This window comes from Gobius niger (genome assembly GCF_951799975.1).
Source record: "Gobius niger genome assembly, chromosome: 10".
In the NCBI taxonomy this organism is placed as follows: Eukaryota; Metazoa; Chordata; class Actinopteri; order Gobiiformes; family Gobiidae; genus Gobius; species Gobius niger.
In genome coordinates this window covers 35,255,897-35,278,888 of record NC_136861.1, presented here as the reverse complement: position 1 = coordinate 35,278,888, position 22,992 = coordinate 35,255,897, and the positions used below count along the sequence as shown (strand labels likewise).

General features: G+C 42.6%; 1 protein-coding gene and 1 long non-coding RNA gene across 2 annotated transcripts in view; one reads left to right on the top strand and one right to left on the bottom strand.

Annotated features, from left to right (window-relative positions):
• The window catches only part of LOC306969683, a 437,728-nt gene that overhangs the window by 22,395 nt on the left and 392,341 nt on the right, over positions 1–22,992 (top strand). The window lies entirely within an intron of this gene.
• On the bottom strand, positions 7,743–21,620 carry ube2z (ubiquitin-conjugating enzyme E2Z). The gene is made up of 7 exons (XM_079565351.1): positions 20,745–21,620; positions 18,937–19,009; positions 14,312–14,499; positions 12,969–13,080; positions 12,739–12,851; positions 12,538–12,628; positions 7,743–8,165 (listed from the first exon to the last, which is right to left on the bottom strand). Exons 1-7 carry the CDS (start codon positions 21,167–21,169, stop codon positions 7,983–7,985), a joined length of 1,185 nt encoding a protein of 394 aa, XP_079421477.1. The 5' UTR covers positions 21,170–21,620; the 3' UTR covers positions 7,743–7,982.

Sequence of the window (22,992 nt, the reverse complement as noted above, 5' to 3'; positions counted from 1 at the left end):
TCGACCGCACGCCTGTGACCAGTGCGGGAAGGCGTTCAAAAGGGAGGACGCTCTTGCAACGCACAAGCTGACCCACGAGAATAAACGGTACGAGTGTGAGCAGTGTGGCAGGTCTTTCACCACCGCGCGCTACCTGAAGACTCATCAGAACCTTCACACGGGGGACGAAGTCTTCTCCTGCGACCAGTGTGGGAAGGAGTATTTTAGTAAGATGGTCCTGAAGGCTCACGAGGTCGTCCACAGCGAAGAGAAGCCCTTCAGCTGCGACCTCTGCGGGGCGTCTTTCGGGTACGCTAGCAGTCTGAACAATCACCGGCTCCTGCACGAGAAAGAGCACGTCTGCGGTGAGTGCGGGAAAGCGTTCGGCCGCTTGGGATTGTTGGAAACGCATAAAAAAACCCACGCGTTTAAGGGAAAGAAACCTGTCGGAAAGAAGGACGCGCCCAAGCCGATCGTGTGCGACCAGTGCGGGATGACGTTCAGGTGCAAGAGCCACCACGCGAGCCACTACCTTCTTCACACCAAGGAGCAGCTCTTTCCGTGCGAGCAGTGTGGCAGATTCCTCTACAGCCGAGAGAGCTTCAGATCCCACCTCCGTTCCCACGCGAGAGCGAAGCAGCGCGAGAGCCGGCGCAGCAAAGCGACTAAACCCTCCCCGGACCAACCGCAGCTGAAGCCTCTGGAAATCCGGCTCCATCGAGTCCAGATGTAACGCTCCGAATGTGGACTTCACAAAGAAATCCCAAATCCTTTTCCTTTCATTTCATTTCTTTTGCATTTGCATCATTTGTCTGAGGTGAAACAATAAAGAAGCTTCCTCTAACTACAAAGGGGCAAAAAAAACCCACAGTTCTCTTATTTCCCCCCCATTTTTAAGGGTTTTTTCCCCACGTTTTCCCCCCAAAATTGTCCATATTTTTCCCAAACTTTCCCCCAATTTTCCCCCCCAATTTTGCTCTTGGTAAATCACAAAGACGAAGACATTTGGCCGGTTTGACCACGTAGGAACATGACTTCTACAAACATGTCTTTGTTCAGTTGAAAATGTTTGGTTCTCGATGTGATTGGACGACGTGAGTCACCGTCTCCCGCCTCCTTTTCCAGGCGGAGTTACAGTTCCCTGAGAAAAAGGTGAATCATTTCAGGAGTTTGATCTCCTGTGTCAAAACAAAAGAAAAACTCTTTTGGCATTTTTTTTTTGGAATAAAGAAATGTTCATTTAACTTGTTTGTGTTTGTTGACAGTTTGTGAAAAAAGGTCACAGAGGAGAGTGGTTCTCACAGATCAGATTGCAAACCCCCTCTCCAGTTCCTTGAGACTTTTTAGGGCGGGGTAGGCAACGTCATGAAATCTCTGGCCCTCAAGGTGATTTTGAGGAATGTTATTACCCAAATCAGAGATCAGTTTCCTGTTAACCTGTTAATGCCACCTTAGGGTTAGGGTTAACCACTATTTATATCCAAATCTCAAAGCCTATTGCCTGGAGAGCTTACAGCCTATATGTCAGTGTGATGCCTCATTTGAAAGCCAAGACCTTCTAGTTTCTGAGCATATGTGTGAGATCTGTGTGAGTGAAACACAAGTTACGTAACATTTGCCGTTCTTAAAGGGGGGGTATTATGCAAAATGGTCTTTTTCAAGCTTTACATCATGTTATTATGTCACTCCCTCATTAAAAACATGCCTGAAGTGTTGCCTTGACACATTCACGTATTTTTGAGTAATCTGTAAAAACTCTGACGGCGGCCATTTTAGGGACAGGTTTGCCTGAGTCCTCCTAGGAACGCCCCCACCTCCTGGAGACGCCTCCGAGCTTTCGTCACCAGCCGAGTAACCAACCACTGCTCCTCAGCAGAACCCCCTCCCCACTGATGCCACAGACAGCGTGTGGAGGGGGCGTGTCTAAAGGCTCAGAGGTTCTTAAAGAGACAGAGGCCTATTTCAAGACATTCACTACAGCCATTTTGAGAGAGACATTTTATACAAGGCAGTTATTCTAATTTACTGCATTTACAGACCAACAGAAGGTTTGGTCATCATTGTAGTGTGATATAGACTGGTGCTATGGGACTGAAAAAAGCAGAATACCCCCTCTTTAACCCTAATCATATCCTGATTAGGATAAACTAACCCTAGTTTAAAAACCTCTTACCCCCCACTGTAACCAAGCGCATTTTCTCCAGTTCGACGTTGCCTTAATCTAAAAGCTTCTCGACTGGAGAGCTTGGCCAGTGTAGCGCCGCATTTGTAAGTTAAAGGAATAGTTCACCGTTTTCCCATACTGAGATATGTTCTTACCTGAGCTTAGACGAGTTGATCCGTACCTGTCTGGTCTTTGAACCTGCCTGTGGAAGAGCTTGCCGCTTTTAACTTCACCCCCGTTTGGAGCTATAGGACTACAATGGGAGAGGCCACATGCTAACCACATCTTTGGTCTTTTTGCGTTTAGGTCATACATGATGTACAAGTGACGCTTTACCTCCTGTGACAATCGGAAGGTCTCGACGGTGCAGAAAATCGGCCCTCCAAAAGTGGGTCCTCTCCCTGAACACTCCAACCCGATCTCAGATTTATATCAGTCCGACTCTTGCCAAGTTGAGAGAAAATTGAGGAAATGATTCACAAAATTGCCAGCATCTTATCTTATGTGTGTAACTTGCGCAAATCAGAGGACAATAACTATGAGTATCTTAAAGGTGAATGTATTCAGCAGCATTCAAAAGTTTAAATGTTTTACAAATTGTATAGCTTGCGTTTTATTAACCGACTGGGTGTGCATATTGACCAGAAGTAAACAATATTAAAGATATTTTTTCCTCCCTTTGAGCATCTCAGACAGTTCATCGGTACCACGGCTTTGACCAATGAGACGAGCCTTTACAGTGACCCAGCCTGTCAGGTCCAGTCAGGACGGGGGGGGGGGGAGCACGATCCTCATCATTTCACTTTAACATAGGCCTTCTCACAGTGCTCTGCCTGCTGCTGAGTTATCGCCGCGTCAAACTTTAAGTGTTTATATATTAAACCTAAATAGTGAACCTATAGTAGCCTATATAAATGAAATGAAACATAGCTCTGGACAGTCAGTGTGCCTGGGTGACCAGTGGTTCATTTGCAGTGCAATGGAAAGTCTCCTGACTCCTTCCCTCTTGGACCGCGGGTTTGAAATCAGCCAATCTGATTGTTCTGTGGTTTGCAATTTTGTAATCATAATTTAATAATAATGAAAAGCGAAAAAAAGAAAAAAGAGTAGGCCTATTTTGGGCTGATCGCTAACTTCCCTAACTTTTAACTTGGTTCTTGTGCATATTGAAATGAAAGGTCTACACCTAAGGGAAGCAGGCAGGTTAAAGGAATAGTTCACCGTTTTTCCACACTGAGATATGTTCTTACCTGAGCTTAGACGAGTTGATGTGTGCCTGTCTGGTCTTTGTGTGTGCCCTCAGTCACACAAAAAGACCAAAGATGTTGTCTCCTAATGTATTCCTATTGTCCATTAGCATGCTCAGACGGGCTCTTACACAAATGCAGTTTTAGCTGATTTTAACAAAACTTTCTCTTAAACCTCAAGGTTCGTGTTCGATTTTAACGTCGTATTTACCTGGATCTAAACTTTCTTAAACCTTACTTAAACTTAACTTAAACCCAATCTCCCCTAGCATTTCCCGTGGAAATATCATTTCATGTTTCAATTATAATAAATCAGATGCAAATAGGCTACTCACACTACGCAAGTAGCATTTTCCCCAAGTACTTTTGTTATTACTGTTGTCTCAAAGCAAAGTTACTTGAGTCAATATTTTAGCCAGCTTACTCTGTCCAACAACCCAGTTAAAAAGTTGCTTTGCCAAAGATGACCAACGTCAATCAATGACACAATCGGCCAACAGATCATACAAGCACAGTCAGTCTCCAAAGTACAATAAGGCAGGTTTATGGTTCTCCAATCACAGCCTTTGAAGCACTTTTTGGATGTCGCGTTCAGTTGTAGAAATGTAATCAATCCTGGATCAATGATGGAAATAAGAAAGAATGGATGAGGTATAAGGAGTAGGAATTCAGATTTCTTAGCAATAAAGGAAACTGTTATTTCTGAAGAAATACTGCCCTCGTGTGGTTAGTATTTTACATTACACCCATGTGGCCACACTGGACAATAATAATTAGGTTCTAATACTGTTAATTATTCCTATAGTGCAGGGATCGAGGAACACAACCCACAGGATTTATCAAATAATACGTCTAGTTACTATTACTTTGCACATTTCCTGCCTGTTTTTCACCTCTGAGTGTTTCTTAAGAGCTGAGAGCCCAGAACAAGTGCATTTCTTGGATTGTGAGATTAATAAAGCCTATCTTATCATATCTTATCTTAACACGTGAGGCTTGACAAAGGCAGATGTGCTTCATCATCGATGCAGAGCGAAAATATTTAATGTAAAGCCTACATGATGATTGTTGCCATTGAAAGTCACAATCCATCCACTTGAAATATTTTGTTGCTCACATGGTGTTATAGGCCAGTCCACATCAAAAGCCAGTAGTACTCAAGTTACTTTTTGAAGCCATTGCCCTGAGTACTTTAAAAATATGGGCCTACATTGGACTTCTACTTGAGCAATATTTTAATGAAGTATGTGTACTTTTACATGAGCAAAAATGATAGTTATAAAATACAATACTGACTTTATAAGAAAGGCAACAAATAAATACAGTAATGCACTTTTTGGACTGAACAACATTTTATTCCGTCAAGTAGCAGAATCTCTGTACAGTACCCACATTTTTTACACCTGAAAGTTTGAAGACCCTAGTTCCGCTTGTCCACAGTAGAACCACATGACAATCACAGAGAAATTCTAGCGGAGCCACTCAGAAGGGGAGGAATGCCCTGGAAGAAAACGTTAGATTTTATTTATTTTTTAATTTCTGACCAGTTTTTTGGAAAAATCCTGGACAAAAACGGGGGGAACCAATGCGAGAACGAGCAACAAAACATTCACCATTTCAACATGAGCCCTTTACAAACTGTACATAACTGACATGCCAAACCGCCGGGAGGACTTTTTAAGTGCTAGAAGTTAGAAGTGACCACTGCAATTTCAAATAAATCAAGATGCAAACTTCAAAAGTTAGTATTTGACTTAATTCCCCCCCATAAAGAAGTCGATCAGCGGATCAAAAACCGGCATGGAGCTCATGACAGCTGATCGTTCAAACTTGCTAAAAGGGCGACAAAACAGGACAAAAACTTTCTGTGGGAAAAAAAAAAGAGATTAACCCTGGGCTTCACCAAACAAGTTTGTCCAAATGAAATTTTATTTTGCCAAGCCATAGTTAGGACATCCTCCCATTAGTGCTTCGATGTGGATTCATGAAAGAGACTACGATTGTGAGTCAGGTGGTCTTGGCTAGAGGCATTTTGCTTGCAGGACTAGATTGTTTTCACGTTCCAAAATGATCTGCCAGCGTTACGGGGAAATGGCACTCAAAGAATGAACTTGTGGATCATTTTTGTTGAAATATTGAAATCAAAATCAGTGAATACCTCATAAAAAAAAACCTTCAAACCCTCTCTACAGAATGGGGGTTTGTGTGTAAAGGCTTGGTCCGTGGAGAGAAAGTTGATTTCCTGAGGACTGGGTCAAACGATGTTAAAGTGGAACTAAACACTTCACTGCGGCCACATCCACAGCCTCCGAGGCGATGCCAAAGTGAAGAAGCAGCTGCTGCTGAGGCGCCACTTTTACAGAGACTGCAGTTCAGAGTTTAGAGCGGAAATTCACACTAAGATTGCAAAAAAATGGACAAGGAACAGCAGAACAGCGATTCACACCGGGTCTGTTTTGTGCCACACATCACCATAAGATGACAAGCAGCGACCCAAATCAAATTCAACGTTATATATAATGTAAAATGCTACAATTCTCTACATCTCACTGTTGCATAAGAATGATTAAGCCCCTAAAGCTGAAATTGTGGTCGAAGTCACTCAAAACCCTTTTTAACAGACGATGTAGATAAACACTGAAGCAAAGGCGACCCACTGAAACTGGTTCTGTGACACACTTAAGGGTCCTGACCCCCCAGCTGAGAACCTCTGCAGTAAACGACACTCAGAGTACTTCAGAGCAGAGGTTCCACGTGGGTCATGTATAAAAAGTACAATGTCACATATAGGATCTTGTTATATTTGATCAAATGTCAAGTCAGGAGTTCTGTAAAAATCTGAAATACAAGTTAATAATTAAGACATCTTGTTGTACCGATTTTTAATCAAATCAACAGATCCAACAGTGCATCACTATCATCTCCATATTTATAATCATTTTGATGATAATCGGCCGCCGGCACAACCTGAACCCAGATTTTTCCCTATGAACCGAAATGCGTTTTAATACAAGTTCTAAACTGATTTCCAAATGTTTTATCACCCTTAAGCGTAATAAGAGGCGATCATGTGGGGGGGTCCTGGATTGTTCTGAGGGACAGAGGTTTTGGGAACGCCTGGGTTAGGGTTTAGTTCCACTTTAACCAAAGAAACAGAAGAGAAACAACATGTTGCTAATACACAATTCAAGAGCGTGGATCGGCTCCTGTATTTTGTGAACGCGTGAAACCAAGAATCCACTCCCCATAACCCCTGATCCCATGTTTTCTGTTTGCTAAATAAACAACGCGGTATGTTTTCAGCTCCTCCAGTGTCCTACAACCATGTCATTCCACATGTATAAAACGTAAAGTCTATAAAAAGTCCTTTGACAGAAGAACTTGAAGGCTAAGGCGAGACGAGAAGACGTTTTGCTGATGTGGGATGAGGTCCCGCTTTACACTAACATCGCTCAGAAAAAGAAACGCTCACTTCAATATATACGGGTCAGCTTCTCCCAGTTTGTTCAAAGATATTCAAACGATTGGGGAAAAGGTGACCTCATGTGTGATTAAAGTTAACGTTTGTTGCTTTTTTTCTGAGCGTAGGATCTGGATCGGAGTCTCGGCGAACAGAGAAAGGTCCAGGCGAAAGTCTCCTCAGATGGCTGGTTCTCGTGCTTTTTTTCCCCCCCCGGAGTTCGCAGGAGTCACAGAAACATCTAAAGACGGCGGATTCGCCACAAGAAAACGACCGACCTCGAGGTGGCGCCACATCGGCCTGACGCGCCGCAAGAAAAAATAACATCGATGGAGTTCGAATGATTTGAATTCAGGACCTGGATTGAAGAAGCAGCGACTAGATTACGGACATGAATGTAAGGAATTAAATGCATTTTGTGTCGTTGAATGTTAAACAGGACATTTTCTGCAAAAGATGAGCGAAAGGCGACGAAACCGTGAATACTGTGTAGAGCCAGGTTTGAATTTATGGGCTCATTTGTGAGATTTCTTTCAGAGGGGAATTTGTATATCTAGGTTATCCTAGTTTTTAGTTTTTAGTCCCATTTTTTCCCTTGTTTTTTTTAAATACATTTTGTGTTTTATTTTTGCCCCCATTTTTTCTCATTTTCCCAATTATTTCCCCATATTTTTGCTTATTTTTTATAACCTATATTTTCCCCATTTCCCCTCTATTTTTTTTCTCCAAATGTACACAATTATTCCTGATTTTCCTCCAATTTATTCCCCATTTTTCACACATATTTCTTGACATTGGACATAAACCCAATTGTTCTGTTTCCTTGTTCTAGATAACACATATTTAAGTATCGTAAACCAAGTACTGCCATGGGAAAAGAATCGTCTAAGGCTTGAAATATTGTTACGAAATAATGTGTTTTGAAACTAGAAATATCTTGTATCTAACTCCTCATCGTGCTGCTCAAATCCAGTGTTCTAAAGGTCCCAAGTCATTTGAACTCTTGTATTTAGCGGTGAACAAGTCCCAGGCAGGCTGAGGTCCTGCCCCCCCCCCACCTGTCCATGGGTTGAGCGTTTGCCCCGTGGCAGGCCTAGCAGGGGGGGGTAAAGGGGGTCGGGATAGTCACGGCTCAGGGCTGGGTGCTGCCCTGGCTGTCAGGGTCCGTCCCGCTGGAGGTGCTGTCTGAGTCGGAGTGGTCGTCGTTGGGGACCTCCTCTGATAGCATCTTGTCCCGGATGCGCCTGTGTGTGACCCCCAGGCGGGACAAGAGGCCCTGGTAATCGAAGCGGCCGCGCTTCTCCCCGAACGGGTCCTGGGGGAGAAAAGCGCAGACGTTACATCGACAGATTCAGCTGAACATGTGAGGACAAATTCATTTTTCCGTGATTCTGATTGTACACACATGCAAAGAGAGCCTGTGGTACTGGGGTATTTTGCATTTCCTGCAGAGGGAGCAGTGGGGAGTGAGAGGAGCGTGGGATGATGCTTTAAGGTGAGACACTGTAGGTGAAGGGAAAAGATGTTGATGAGATGAGTGTAAAGAAAACCTGAGGATTAGCTTCATGTGTTGTAAACCGGAGCTACAGCCGCTCGGACACTTTTACAAAGACACATCAGTGTTTCTTTTACCCAGGATTGTCACCCCAGCGACAAGAAAATGTATTTCCATGGCGGGATCTGCGCTGGGAATGTGTTTGGGCCTCGATGATGCCCAGATAGCATTCCCTCCGGAGAAAGCTAATGCTACAAGCTAAAGCTCCGGTTATCACGTGAAAATGAGAAATATGCACGAATAAAGTCAATAATACCACCACCTGCACATTGACAGGTGGAGTAAATGAAGAACCACCACTGTAGTGTCATCTGCCAACTTGCAGTGCAGTCGTGGGTCAGAAGCGTGAACAGGACGGGGCTCAGCACACAACCTTGGGGGACCCCTTGTTCAGTGTGGTGGTTTTCGGGTGTTGTCCATGACTAGCAGTTTGAAGCACTTCATTAGAAAAGGGAGAAATGCAACTCTGCGTAGTTGTTAAAGCAGGAGGGGGGGTGACCTCTGTGGTAACGGGATGATGGTGGTTTCTTTGAGGTACGGGGTTTCTTAGTTCCTCTAAGGCAGGGGTGCCCAAACTTTTTGTCTCCGAGGGCAAAATGAAAAAGTGCCTAAGGGTCGCGGGCCAATCACGGCGATGTCAGCGTGAGACACATATAACTGTAAATAAAAATAGTTACTTTATATTCTTTTTTGGAATACATTTGCATTTACTTCTATCTATGCAAATAGTATGCTACAAAAGCCAAGTTTTAGTAGAACAAAATCAATTATTGTAGCAATGTAGTGCAACAACACCACCTGTACCTGCACTACCTACAGTGACTTTACCTCATTCATTTCTTTAAGTCAAAGAAAATGCCATATTAGACCAATTTGAATGTCAGTTCAGCATAAATTCTTTCATAAGTCATAGATGTCAATGACTTTTGCAATAAAATTTGGAAAAAGTTGGGAAGTTGGTGCTGCGACGCTCTATGACTGACAAATACCAAGACACCAGAACAGTGTTTCCTTAACTTTGCGAAAGGAGTGAAACAGCGCCCCCAATTTGACCCTGGTGGCCAAAAAGTGAACTGCATCTATATTTGCCATTGAGAATGAATGGGAGAGAGTTAGTATTAACCCGATGCGGCACAAGTCACTCTTTGACGGCCAACCTAATTGTTCCACTTTGTGCACCCCTGCTCTAAGGCAATGGTTCTCAACTGGTGTCAGTACCCACAATCCCCCTGGGATGACAAGCCACGACCCAAGTACGACTTGGGTTTGTAAAATATAAAGTAAAATATAGTCTTTTCCCCAAATATTGTTGTTGAATAAGGATTAAATAAGCCAAAAAGCTGAAATTATGATTAAAAACAACCCGATAACAGTCATTTTAACAAACAAGTAGTGTTTTTTATACCTTTTCTGTACATAAATATACATTTATTTATTTTTTTGGGAAAGGCTCGCATATGAAGGTTAATTTGTGTTTTTATTATCAAGGTGTTTTTTATACACTGAATCTATGTATCTGAATTTTTTGCATCCGTATTTAACCACCATATTGAAAAAAATTCAGCATATTTTTTTTCGCTGCTGAAAAAAAAAATTCAGTGAAAAAAAAAAATCAGTGTATTTTTTTTCGCTGCTGAAAAAAATTTCAGTGTATTTTTTTTCGCTGCTGGAAAAAAGCTGCGAAAAACAGCTGATGGGCAGCCAATCAGATCGTGAGCTCCCAGAGCGCAGCCAAGGAGGAAACTGGCTGCGTCCAAACGTCAAACTAGAGTTAAAAGTACTCACTTAAACCTAGAATAAAATTGTAAAACTAAATGCATTCATTGTCGAAGCGTAGGATCTGATCACTGGTGCTGTACCAGGTTGAAAGGAGCAGGCGTTTTAATAGAAACCTATGAATATGCGTGTTAGCTTAGCGCTCACTCATTTCAATGGGTTAGCCTAGCCTAGCGGCGACCATTGGTTTACATGAACCAGTTAGCATTGGACCTCGAGCTGTTGTTTCTCCTAAAACATTCAACAAAACTAAATGATCCCAAGCTCAACTGTATATGTAGTGTGAGAACAGTGCATTCATTCATTCACTCTGAACACACAACGTTATAACGGGGTCAACATCGGACCTTCCAAACGCCGGAGGCGGGCCGGTGTTCCCCGACTGCGGGTCTCGCTCATAGACATGTTATTGCTGCGCGTCTTCATGTGCCCGACAGTCCTGCTGTAAGCTCTCTTCACTACCACAGCGCCGGCCCGGTACGCGCGGATAATGGAGCAACAAGCGGCTTTCGCTCATAACTTGTAGATCTCGCATTGTTTTAGTCTACAACATTTTTGTACAACCTCAGAATAACGTGTTGCAGTTTAGACAAGAAAAGTAAAAGTAGCTCCACCAAACTCACCCACGCTTTTCTTTTTGGAAACATATCTCCCTCCGTTTATCCTCGCAACCCGCTTGATTGGTTCGTTGTTGTGACTGTGCTCGTGCCATAGCCGCTCCTAACTCTCAGCAAGTTTTTTTTTTCTGATGGCTGCACTCCAGCCTTATGCACATTCAATTAGGGGTCTTTTTAAGAAAGGGGCAACGCATTGCGTCCTCACACCTCTCCCAGTGCCGCCGCCGCCTGTCAGACGCGCAGCATGTGCTTCGGCCATCAGACGCTCCGAGAGGCACCACTGCGGCCACTGAGACTGAATGACATTGAACTGTATTTGCGCCGCTGTTTTTGACATAAAAACGATCCATATATTAAACAAGAACCCTGAGGAAGAGCAGCAAAGGAAAAGAGATCGGGGCTTATGGCACAATTACGCGGCACCGCGGGTGGACCTGTGAACACCGACTTTTGTCCTTAGCCCACCCCCCGGTTCTGATCATTCAGTGTTCACTGTCTCAGGACAGAGACATATGTGCGGTCTGCACCTCTGTCTGCAGGACGTGCACATCTGGCTGTACTGGGCCGGCGCTGTGGTAGTGAAGAGAGCTTACAGCAGGACTGTCGGGCACATGAAGACGCGCAGCAATAACATGTCTATGAGCGAGACCCGCAGTCGGGGAACACCGGCCCGCCTCCGGCGTTTGGAAGGTCCGATGTTGACCCCGTTATAACGTTGTGTGTTCAGAGTGAATGAATGAATGCACTGTTCTCACACTACATATACAGTTGAGCTTGGGATCATTTAGTTTTGTTGAATGTTTTAGGAGAAACAACAGCTCGAGGTCCAATGCTAACTGGTTCATGTAAACCAATGGTCGCCGCTAGGCTAGGCTAACCCATTGAAATGAGTGAGCGCTAAGCTAACACGCATATTCATAGGTTTCTATTAAAACGCCTGCTCCTTTCAACCTGGTACAGCACCAGTGATCAGATCCTACGCTTCGACAATGAATGCATTTAGTTTTACAATTTTATTCTAGGTTTAAGTGAGTACTTTTAACTCTAGTTTGACGTTTGGACGCAGCCAGTTTCCTCCTTGGCTGCGCTCTGGGAGCTCACGATCTGATTGTTGCCCATCAGCTGTTTTTCGCAGCTTTTTTCCAGCAGCGAAAAAAAATACGCCGAATTTTTTTTTCAGCAGCGAAAAAAAATACACTGAATTTTTTTTCAGCAGCGAAAAAAAATACACTGAATTTTTTTTTTTCACTGAATTTTTTTTCAGCAGCGAAAAAAAATACACTGAATTTTTTTTTTTCACTGAATTTTTTTTTCAGCAGCGAAAAAAAATACACTGAATTTTTTTTTTCCACTGAATTTTTTTTTCAGCAGCGAAAAAAAATACGCTGAATTTTTTTCAATATGGTGGTTAAATACGGATGCAAAAAATTCAGATACATAAATTCAGTGTATAAAAACACCTTGATAATAAAAACACAAATTAACCTTCATACTCGCAACCTACTTTTGAGTCCTGACCCAGTAGTTGAGAAACACTGCTCTAAGGTTCCTCTACTTTGTTAAAGTTGGTGACTGAGCTCACAAACTACGAACTACTTTAGTAGGATCAATAATAAACATATTTTAAAAAAGGGGACAAACCAGGGACAATGATGATCGAAATCTTAAACAGAATTGTGTTATCTCAGCAGCTTGACTAACGTGGAGAACTATTGATTTCTCGCACTGTTTCCCCTCACCTGCATGTTCTGGCCCTGCAGGTGCAGCCTCTCTTTGCAGACGCCCTCGTAGAAGTCGTAGTACTCCAGGAAGGACTTCTCCATCACACTCCTGCACATCAGAAAGGATCAAACCATTGAATACTTAAAGCTAATCTAAATGAATCTATGAACAGCATTGTTTGATTAGAACAAGTCCTCATGAAGTGTTTCAGTCCGTACCAGAGCGCGTCAGGACAGGGCACCTTCCCCTCCAGCATGTCGCACACGGCCACTCTCATGGTCTCATGTCGGATGCACTCGTTGTAGTTCTTGCTGTCCCCTGGGTGGCGCTCCTGCACACAAAAGCAAGTCAAATGTAAGACTTTTTGATTGCCATTTCAATTCCTGAACGCAAAACTTTTTAATGACACATATGCATTTAGAATTTGCACTTCAGCGCAGGCGTGTACCTGCTCGAAGCCGGGCTCGTTGTGGTAGGGGTTCTCTGTCATTAGGGACTGGATGGAGATGAGGACAGAGGAGATGCTCTGAGCGGGACTCCACGCCGGGCCGGTCCACGTGCTGAAACACACACACAGAGAAAAAACCCAGACCATATTTATTTCAAATAAACAAAGCTTATGCACTTAAGCCTGGTTCACACGGGACGATTTTAAAATTGTCAGTAGACTTTCCAAACCTGAGAAAGTCTTGTGTGTGTTGATTTAGCAAACAGCAAAAGCAACACATCACACACAAACCCATTTCTCTTACGAACATCCCCAGGTCAGACGGGAAATCTGAGGAAGAGGCGATAGTTTGAACAACTTCTTTGGGGCAGTGACTTGTCCTCGGGGCACACCACACCAGGACAAATCAGGCCAAAACAAACAAACATGTTGATTGTCCCTGAGTTGAGATCGAAAACGAGAGCAGTCTCAACACACCACACATGGCAGGAATATCTGATAAGACTATCTTTAGAGCCATTACAAGACATGAGACCTACACATTTCTTCTTCTGAAACACTGAAGAGGCACCAAGAGCCCCCACACCTGTGGCACAGAGGAGGCGCTACAACAGGAGCCACAGGAAACAAAAAAGAGACAAAGGAGGAGGTATCTGGGCAAGACTCGCAACAAGCCTTCTATCTCTACTATTGTTCGGGCTAATGTTGGTTCACTGGAGAATAAGGTGGATCATATTCGTTTGGTGAAAGACTGTTTTGAAGCGGAGGGAGCTGTGCAGGGGGAGGAGCTGAGGAGTGCAGGACGCCACGCTCTGAAACGGGGACAAACCCAGGATGTGGTGCACTGGACTGAAGGTAGTACTGCGGTTTCGCCGACCTCCAAAAACATGCCGGTCAGGTTCATTATGCTACTCAACTCTACCAAACTTCTGGGTCCTGCCTAAGTGAAGGCATCACTGAGGAGACCCCAAACCTTTTGTAGAAACAGCATGTGGCTTTAATCTCAAATCATAATAAAGAAGTTTTCGCTATTACAAAAACATTCTCCAAGAGGTAACAACTGTTCATTCTTGGTACCATCATCCAGGCACTTGTTCCTACATCCCCAGCTTTATCTGCCTCTGAACTCTGTGTGTGTGTGTTCTTGTACTTACGACATTGTGAGGACCAGTTTGCGTTTTTAACCAACAGAGTGGGGACATTTTGGGTGGTCCTCACTTATCTGAAGGACTGTTTGAGGGTCAAGAAGTGGTTTTAGGGTTAGGGTTAGAATTGGGTTTACATTAGGGGCCCTAACCTTAAGGGGGGTGCGGGTGCGTGTGTGTGTGCGTGTCCGGGCTCACCCTAGGATGCTGAGACACACTTTGCCGTTCCTGTAGAAGTTGGGGTTGAAGCGCACCGTGTTGTGTCCTGTGGTGATGAGCTTGACGCGGGGTGGGTGGATGGGGTAGTCGGGGGGGCAGCGGAACAGGAAGAGGAAGAACCCCCCCTCGTACGGCGTGTCGAACGGGCCCGTGATGAGAGCGTGGATCTGTGGGGGAAACACAGAGACGATTGCAGGGTCAGGGAAAGGTCAGAACAAACATGGTGGCCCATTTCATTACCTAATATTGCCATATGTTGTGCAGCCCGACCTACTTACATGCACTGGTTGATCAAGAATGGATTGGGATGAATAGGGCTGTGCAATTAATCAAAATATTCGATTACAATTTCGATTATTACACTAAACAATTACAAAATTAGCATAATCTGATTTTTTTTTTTTTTTTTTTAAATTGTTTTGTTTTTGTTTTTCTTGCATTATTTGATGGCTCTGGGATTGTGATGATGTCATCAGGCCGCGCCGCTCAGTTTACTTGCGCAGGTGTGAGGGCTGGCCAGCAGGGGGCAGGTGTGAAACAGAGACCTCTCCTTAAGCGAGGCAAACTTGAAATCATTTGTACTTTTATGAAAATATTTAGCATAGCTTTTTTTATTAATAGATATATAAACAAAATAAAGACTTTTTTAAGGGCAATAAATAATCGTTTGAATAATCGTGATTTCAATCATGACAAAAATAATTGTGATTACTATTTTTTCAATAATCGAGCAGCCCTAGGGATGAAGGACCAAACATATATAGACAATATTTTAGTAATTGATTCCGAAAAGAGCAAAAATGACCCGGACATTTTGAATTTTGATGAAAAATGTTGTTTTTAAAGTGAGGCTTTGTAGAGTGTTTTATTGTCGGTGATGACAAATGATCCATTCAGATTAGAGTTTAAAACCAGTCCGGTTACCTGTGAGTGTCACGTATCAGCCCTGCTGTGTGCACTTAATTATTTTCATCCAGAAGTGCCTCATTCTTTCATGTCTACTACACAAAATACAATTCTAGCCTTTTCACGACATGTAGGAGGTTTGGCAGCACTTTTCCTCCTCTCATCAGCGGACACTGACTGATGTGAGAAGCGTGAGACCCAGACTGTCAGACTGCACTCGCCTGCCCTTCTACTGGTACAGGCAGATCCATTTAACATAGCCTAATTCCCTCTCTTTTTTAAATGCCGTGAAGATTAATCCAGTGCCAAGTCTGAAACCACGCCGAGGGGAAACAGAAATAGGACAGGCCCGTCACGGTGTTAAACACATTTAAAGTACAGTGATGAGGCGGCATAATAAATGTCCCGCACATAAGCAAAACAAGAGATGTTCGAGAAAGAAAACAAGTCCTGCCTTTACGAGAGCGTGGATCATCCTGCAGGTCCTGTGCAGTTCATACGAAGCACGTGAGTTTGGGGAGGAAGGCTGTGTTTAGTATTTCTGCCGATAAACACGAGGACATGAGCACAAAAACATAAAGCTAACGAAGAAATGACCCGGTGATATAAACGCTCATATGGTCACTTTATGTCCTCAATCTAAGGCGCACGTGAACTAACGAGAGAAAAGTTCGGACTCCAGGTTATTATTGATTATTAACCGATAAGAGCGCCAACTATCGGTTAAGGAAAAATAGAAAACGCATCCCTAGTTTTTAAATAAACTTCCACTATCCCAACCCCTGGCCCGGATAAAGTCCGAGTGAGCACCAGTGCAGGCTCCAGTCGTTCCAGGGGCTGAACTCTGGAGGTTCTTAGCTTTCAAATGTTCACACAAACTTGTGCTTGTGTTTATGTGCAGCTTTGGCCAAACCAAGTTGAGCTGTAGGGAGAGACTACAAACGTTCAACCTCTAACTGAATCGAGAGCATTTTCTCCAGTTTGGCATTAGCAGTGTAATGCCTCACTCTGTCGTCACATTGTCACTGTGTTTTTTGTTACTTTTTGTCTCGTTTTTGTTCCTTTTTTTGTTGCGCTTTTGTTGCTTTTCCGCGTTTTCATCACGTTTTTGCTGCCGTTTAAACTTAGGATCAAGTAATGCCAAACTGGAGAACATGTGCTTGGTTCAGGTGGGGGCAAGAGGTTAAGTTTACTCCATTAACATGTAGCTTTAACCTCTTACCACCCGCCTGAACCAATTGCATTCTGTCCTCTTTGGCCATTATATAGGTCTGTGTAACACCTCATTTGAAAGCTAAGACCCACAAAACTGATCTTTTTCCTCGCGTTGTTGCCGTGTTGTGTAACCTTTTTATTAATGTTTTTCTTTTTCTTTTTGGTCACATTTTTGTTGAGTTTTTGTAATTTTTTTTGTTGAGTTTTTGTCAATTTTTTTGTTGAGTTTTTGTCACATTTTTTTGTAGAGTTTTTGTCAATTTTTTTGTTGAGTTTTTGTCACATTTTTTCCACTTTTTGGTTGAATTTTTGTCACATTTATGTTTAATTTTTGTCACATTTTTGTTTAATTTTTGTCACTTTTTGGTTGACTTTTTGTCACATTTATGTTTAATTTTTGTCACATTTTTGTTTAATTTTTGGTCACATTTTTGTCTCTTTTGTTGCTTTTACATCCTTGTTTTGTTCTCATTTTTTTGTGGCTGTTTTGGTTCCTACATCCCCGGCTTTATCTGCCTCTGAACTCTGTGTGTGTGTGTGTGTGTGTGTGTGTTCTTGTACTTACGACATTGTGAGGACCAGTTTGAGTTTTTAACAGAGTGAGGACATTTTTGGAAAGTGAGGACATTTTGGGTGGTGTTTTGCGTTTTTCCCCAAGAAGCTTTTTGATTAGGGTAAAGCCAAACTGCAGAAAATGGGATCCGTTCAGGTGGGAGTTAAGAGGTTAAGTGGGAAAAAGTCTGAATGTTTCTTTTTTTCCCAATAAAGATTTGTATACGCCTTTCACAGTCATGCCTTCAATTGATTCATCATGAAAAATAATCTGCCGATGAATTTATCACCAATAATTGTTAGTCATACTGGAATGTTAAGCAGTGTGGCTTTAAAACCTGCAGGAATTGTTACTTTCCAAATGACTGAAACGGCAGAGAAACTCCCTGTAAAACTATTTATCAAACTCTACAATAAAAAATAACATCCCCTAAAGCTTGAAAGGATTGTTGAATACAAGACAAGACAAGACCCTGCCCCTAACAACTAAAAACTAATGACATGTGGTTTAATGGTCCAATCACAGCCTGAAGCAAGACCTGGGAGCGACAAACAGGTACTTTCCAGAGTCACGCTGAGTCAACCTGCGGCAGGAGCACACCCTTCAGCATTCACAGTCCCAAACACTGACTCGGCTCTGGCACGTCACAGAGTCAGAGACAGTTCATCACCCCGGGGACATTTACTGTCGTTTTAGGGACTTTTGAATGACAGGATTAAAGGCAACACGGCACAGTCAAGCCATAAAAAGTAAACATAATGAAATAAATGCTGGGATTTTATGGTGTTATGGGGGTGGGAAATGTTGCGCAGTATGGCTTTAAATGTGACTTGCCATAACAACATCACATGATACATTTCCAGGAAACACCTTTGCTCAGACTATGAATAGCTTTTAAGGTGAGATGTCACATTGCTGTACATTACTGATACAAATATATATATATATACATAAGACCAAATGTATTGCAAGTAGAGTCTCATTTTACTTTCATTTGAATCATTTTTAAACGTAGCTCTTGTTTGTTTTGTTCCCTTCGCATTTCACGTGTTGCTAGCAAACGCTTTGGTCCGACATAAAGAGCGCTGTGTGATGATGTCATCAGGCGGGGCACTTGGTTTGCTTGGGCAGGTGTGAAGGCTGTCCAGCAGGGGGCAGGTGAGACAGACATCTCTCAAAAGGATTAGTCTCAAAGGATTAGTTTAGAAATGCGAGCATAGTTAGTATAATTTGGGATTTTTTCAAATGTCCAAAGAAAATATTATGCAGTGTTCTATTACAGAATAAAGATTTTTTTAAAGGCAATAAATAATTGTGATTTCAATAATGAGGTGATTTAAAAAATAAATAAATCAATAATCGAGCAGCCCTGCCACACAACAACAAGCACAACTTTAGTTTTAAAGTTTAGTAACATCTGTACATGCAGGTTTATATATTTCTCTCATTGTATATTTGTATATTTAGGGAGGAAATGACCATATTTGGATTATAGCGCCATCTCGGTCACCTTTTGTGAGAATGAATAAGTGTGGAAAAAAACGCGTGATGTTGTAGTTACTTCCTGGAAATCTTTGGCTCACTACTGACAAAACGTCATAAAATAACATTAAAACTAAGACGCTAAGGGAGAAAACTAGCTCAAAATGTCAGGACTGACCCCTTTGTGACCATGTAAGCTGGATTTTTGAGAGATCTGAATTTACAGTCGCACTGAAATCTATCTCGAAAGACTTGAGCCGTTACGATTGGGCTCAAATCCACGGGTGAACGATAGCCATGAGTGGGCGCGTTTCACTTTTGGCAACGAGGAAAAGGCACTTTTATCGAGGCCAATTAACAATACGGTAGCGGGAGAAAACACAAGGTGCTGCTACAGACTTGTTGGAAAAGCACAAATGGAGTTAAAGACATTCTCCTTCATGTTTACCTTGGTCATATCTTGAGGATCCGGGACGACGAACATGCCCGGAGGAGGCTCCTTGTAGATGGACATGATATCCCTACAGCACAGACAGAGGACACAGGTTACATGTGTATAGGGGCCATTAGCAAAGAACAATTAAAATACATTCATCAAAGTTGCGAGGACGTTTAGGAACACAAGACATTTGAGGCACAGGTCATGTTTTTCTAACAAAGGCTGACTTTCATTATACTAATCGATTATTGAAATAGTTGTCAACTATTTTAGTTATCGATTATTCGTTTTCTAGTAAACGCAGACTCAAATAGAGCAAAAATGACATGATTTATTTTCAGATTTTTGATGGAAACCTACTGTGGCTTCAAGTTAGGGTCTGTACGGTTTTGCACATAGAAAAATACATAAACATCTGTCTGTGTCTTATCCAATCAGAAAGCAGTATTAAGTCACTTTAAGTTTACTCCATTAACATGTCCTCAAGCAGTGCCATTTTAGCTTAATGTGAAAAAAAGAAATAAAAAAATTAAACAATCATACAACACTCACAGCCAAGCGATTAATCGTATAAAATAATCGATTAATGATGACCAGAATAATGGTAGCTACAGCCCTAGTGTACATAACAAAGCCACTCTGAAGTACATTCTAAGTTGTACTGTTTGTGAACTGAGCCGCTGTAAAAAATCTGATTAAAGCTGAACAAAAGTCACCAAATAAAGCATTTGGAAGGCATCATAAAGTGTTATATTCACCAATAAAAACAACTGTAACAAAATAAATAGCTGTATTTTATTCTAGTTTTTGGTGAAATGTTACACAGTTTGGCTTTATTTAGTCATTTGTTGTTGTCGTATCATCAACTAATCGCAGCCCCAAACAGAACCAGGTAAAAACCAGGAATAATAATATAATAACTGTCTTGATTGAATACTGCGATAACAATATATTGAAGCAACATTTTAAAATTTGGGCTTTTTCCACAAATTTCTGCCAAAGCAAGGATTTAAACAAAACTACATCAGGACCAACACGAGACTAAAGAGGAACCGTGTTAGAAAACTCTTCACGAAATCTGAACCGTCGCAGATTTTTAAAAGTCTCGCGGGTTTTGTTTTCAGCTGTTTTTGCAAAATTGTGTAAATCTCCGTTGGCGATTTCGTAATAATAAGGCTCACGGAACGGAATTTGTCAACTTCCTGTTGACTAATGTAGAGTAACGGCCACTTCCTGTCCACATTGTTACAGAAAATTTGAAGATAAAAACAAAACAAAAAGCAAAGATGCCGGAGTTTCCCCAAAAAAAACGGGGAGGGGGGAAGAATTGTAGTGCTATTTTTAAGTTTGTTGGTGAAGCTTAATATATAATAATATCAAACAGATATTTATAAAAACACATAAGTCATAAGGCTACGTAACTGTGACGCAAACAATTGTTAAAAAAGTTGGAAAAAACTTGACGTTGCTTTACATTTCTTTCGTTTTTAAGACTATTTTCAATTTGCGTTACAAACGTGGACAGGAAGTAGTCGTTACCCTACATTCTCCAACAGGAAGTTAGCCAGAATCATCAGCGCACAGAGCCGATTGCGTCCCGAATATATCGTGAAAACGATCATATCGCGACACTGTGCCGCCCTCCTCTAAACCCTCCATCAGAAAGTTTGAAGCCGGGTCAAAACAGAATTAAATTGGCTCCAAACCAGACCTAACCAGACCTAACCAGCGCTTTTGAGTGGAATGTTTGGTTTCTATTCCTTTGAGTGGATTGTTACATTTCCCCTGCAGCTTTTGGGAAGGCCAGGTGCTCTCACCTCTTTATCCGGAGTATGCACTGCTGTGACGCCTTCTCGTTGTCCCAGTCCGTGCTCATCGTCGGGTCCCAGGAGGTGGCGTGGATTTGGGACAGCAGTCCACCGGCCCCGGCTACAGTCCCCGCCACTCCCAGCCCGACCCCGGCCAGCAGCGGCGATGAGGCGTGCACGGTGGGCGACGGGGATGTGGCACCGGCAGTGACAGCCGCCGCCAGGGGGGTCACTACGGCGGTCAGTCCAGCGCTGTGAGCCGCGGGGAACACGGGGTTGAGCAAAGGGGAAGGGCCGCCGTTGCTAGCGGTCAGAACATGTCCAGAGTTGGGGTTGTTGGCGGTGAGGATGGGCGGCAGCAGAGGGGCCCCGTTGCCCAACCCAAGGGCACCACCGCCGCCACCGCTGGACTCGTCTCCGAAGCTGTCCGCCATGACTCTGGGGCTTTAGGAGCGACAGCAGGCGGGCGGGCTCGGTGTACGATGGGGTTCACTCGGGAGGGGGCGCCGCTATGAGCGCATTGACGGCCTCGTATTTGTCCACAAATTCACTGCGAAGGAGAAGGCGACACGGGCAGAGGCGAGGCCGCGCGATGAGGAATTTCTACCCACGACATGGGTAGCTTGTGTTGTCGCTAACTAGCTCAACAGTCGGGTCCGGGCCTGGAAAAGTAGCGAGACGGCGATATATCGAGTATCTCCGGGTGGGTACGGCTCATGGGGGGTGCTCGGTGAACGGTGCAGGCGGTGTCGGTGAAGTGAAGCGCTGTCGCGGGTTTTTAGGCTCAAGTCAAACACGGGAGAGACCGTCAACAGAACGGAACTTCTTCAGCCAAGCTCTTCATCAACGACCGTCAGCGGACAGCACTGACGTACGGAAGCGAGGAACATCCGGGCAATGCCTTCACAATAAAAGTGGCCGGAAGTTCAAAGGATTTCAAAATAAAGTTATATTAAAAAAATGTATGTTTAAAAAGGTGTGTTCAGTATTGGTTTAACATAAGTGGACGCCACATGTTTATATCTGGTTAATAAAAGCCACCAACAGATTAAGATTGCATTTAACCCCTTAACTCCCACCTGAACCGAGCACATTTTCTCCAGTTTGGCTTTACCCCAGTCCAAAAGCTTCTGGAAAAAAAGCTGTGAAAAAAGCAACAAAACTGAGACTAAAACAATGATGGAAATGTGACAAAAAAGTGAGAAAACATTTCTGAAAAAGTGGCAAAAATGTCACAAGAAATTGACAAAAAATGACTAAAAAATGATAAATTGACGAAAAAATGTGACAAAAAATTGACGGAAAAATGACAAAAATGTGATAAAAAAATGACAAAAAAGTAACAAAAATGAGTTGAATACCCAACAAAAAAAATGATGAAAAAAAAATCTGATGACGTGAGGAAAAAGATCCTCTCGGTTCAGGCGGGAGTTAAGAGGTTAGAAAAAAATCCAATTACTTCCTTATACACCCGTTTTCATTCTGAAGAGTAGGGCTGGGACGATACACTTTTGCAATACAGTAAATTATTGGGTTTACCTTAAAATGTGTAAAAAAAAAAAAAAAGTCATGTGTCCAAAGTTCATTAACCAAATGCCATTTGACATTTAAAGTGTTATGATTGAAAAGTGCATAAACACAAAGTGAAAGTGCGGTTACTGGACAATAAACTATTAATATTTGGTACTGTGGCCTGATATTTTTGTCCCAGCCATACAAAACAGCAATGCAATGTTTTCCCCCCTTGCATTGTAATTGTGTTTCATGTTGTACCATTACAAAGAATATGAAACCAGTCTGAACCCTTGACAAGTGTTCTTTACTGTAAAACACTGCCGGCTTATTGGTGTTTTGCATTTGCTGCCAAATTCTGAAAAATTCCATGACCAAATGACTCGTCACAAGGAGTTTGTAGATTCAGCTCTTCCATCCAGGCAGTTTCAGTTTAGAAACTGCCATTTTAAAGCCAGAGATTCCATGGGGTCCAGGTCCTTACAATTGTATCAAATAAAATTCAGCCCATTATTATTGTCCAAAAAAAAAAGGTTTGTGTAACTGTTGGTAGAAAAACAGCCATCTTTGTCGGCACTATTCCACAGAAAATGACCATCTTCATGGGTTGGTCATGGGAGGGCTGCATTTGGTTTGACGTTAGAACCACTGATTCTATTCTGAATTTCTAAAAAGAAAAATCAATTTTCCAAAATCAATCCTAAGGCTGATCTTACAATAAATTAAAGTGACGCAACATTTTCTG

What these genes read in the sequence shown, in the direction of transcription:
- ube2z (XM_079565351.1), bottom strand. Translation starts at nt 21,169, where the DNA reads ATGGCGGACAGCTTCGGAGACGAGTCCAGCGGTGGCGGCGGTGGTGCC. An exon ending in TGCATACTCCGGATAAAGAG is followed by an intron (nt 19,010 to 20,744) that starts GTGAGAGCACCT and finishes TCTGTGCTGTAG; the next exon opens with GGATATCATGTCCATCTACA. An exon ending in ACGAGCCCGGCTTCGAGCAG is followed by an intron (nt 12,852 to 12,968) that starts GTACACGCCTGC and finishes TTTTGTGTGCAG; the next exon opens with GAGCGCCACCCAGGGGACAG.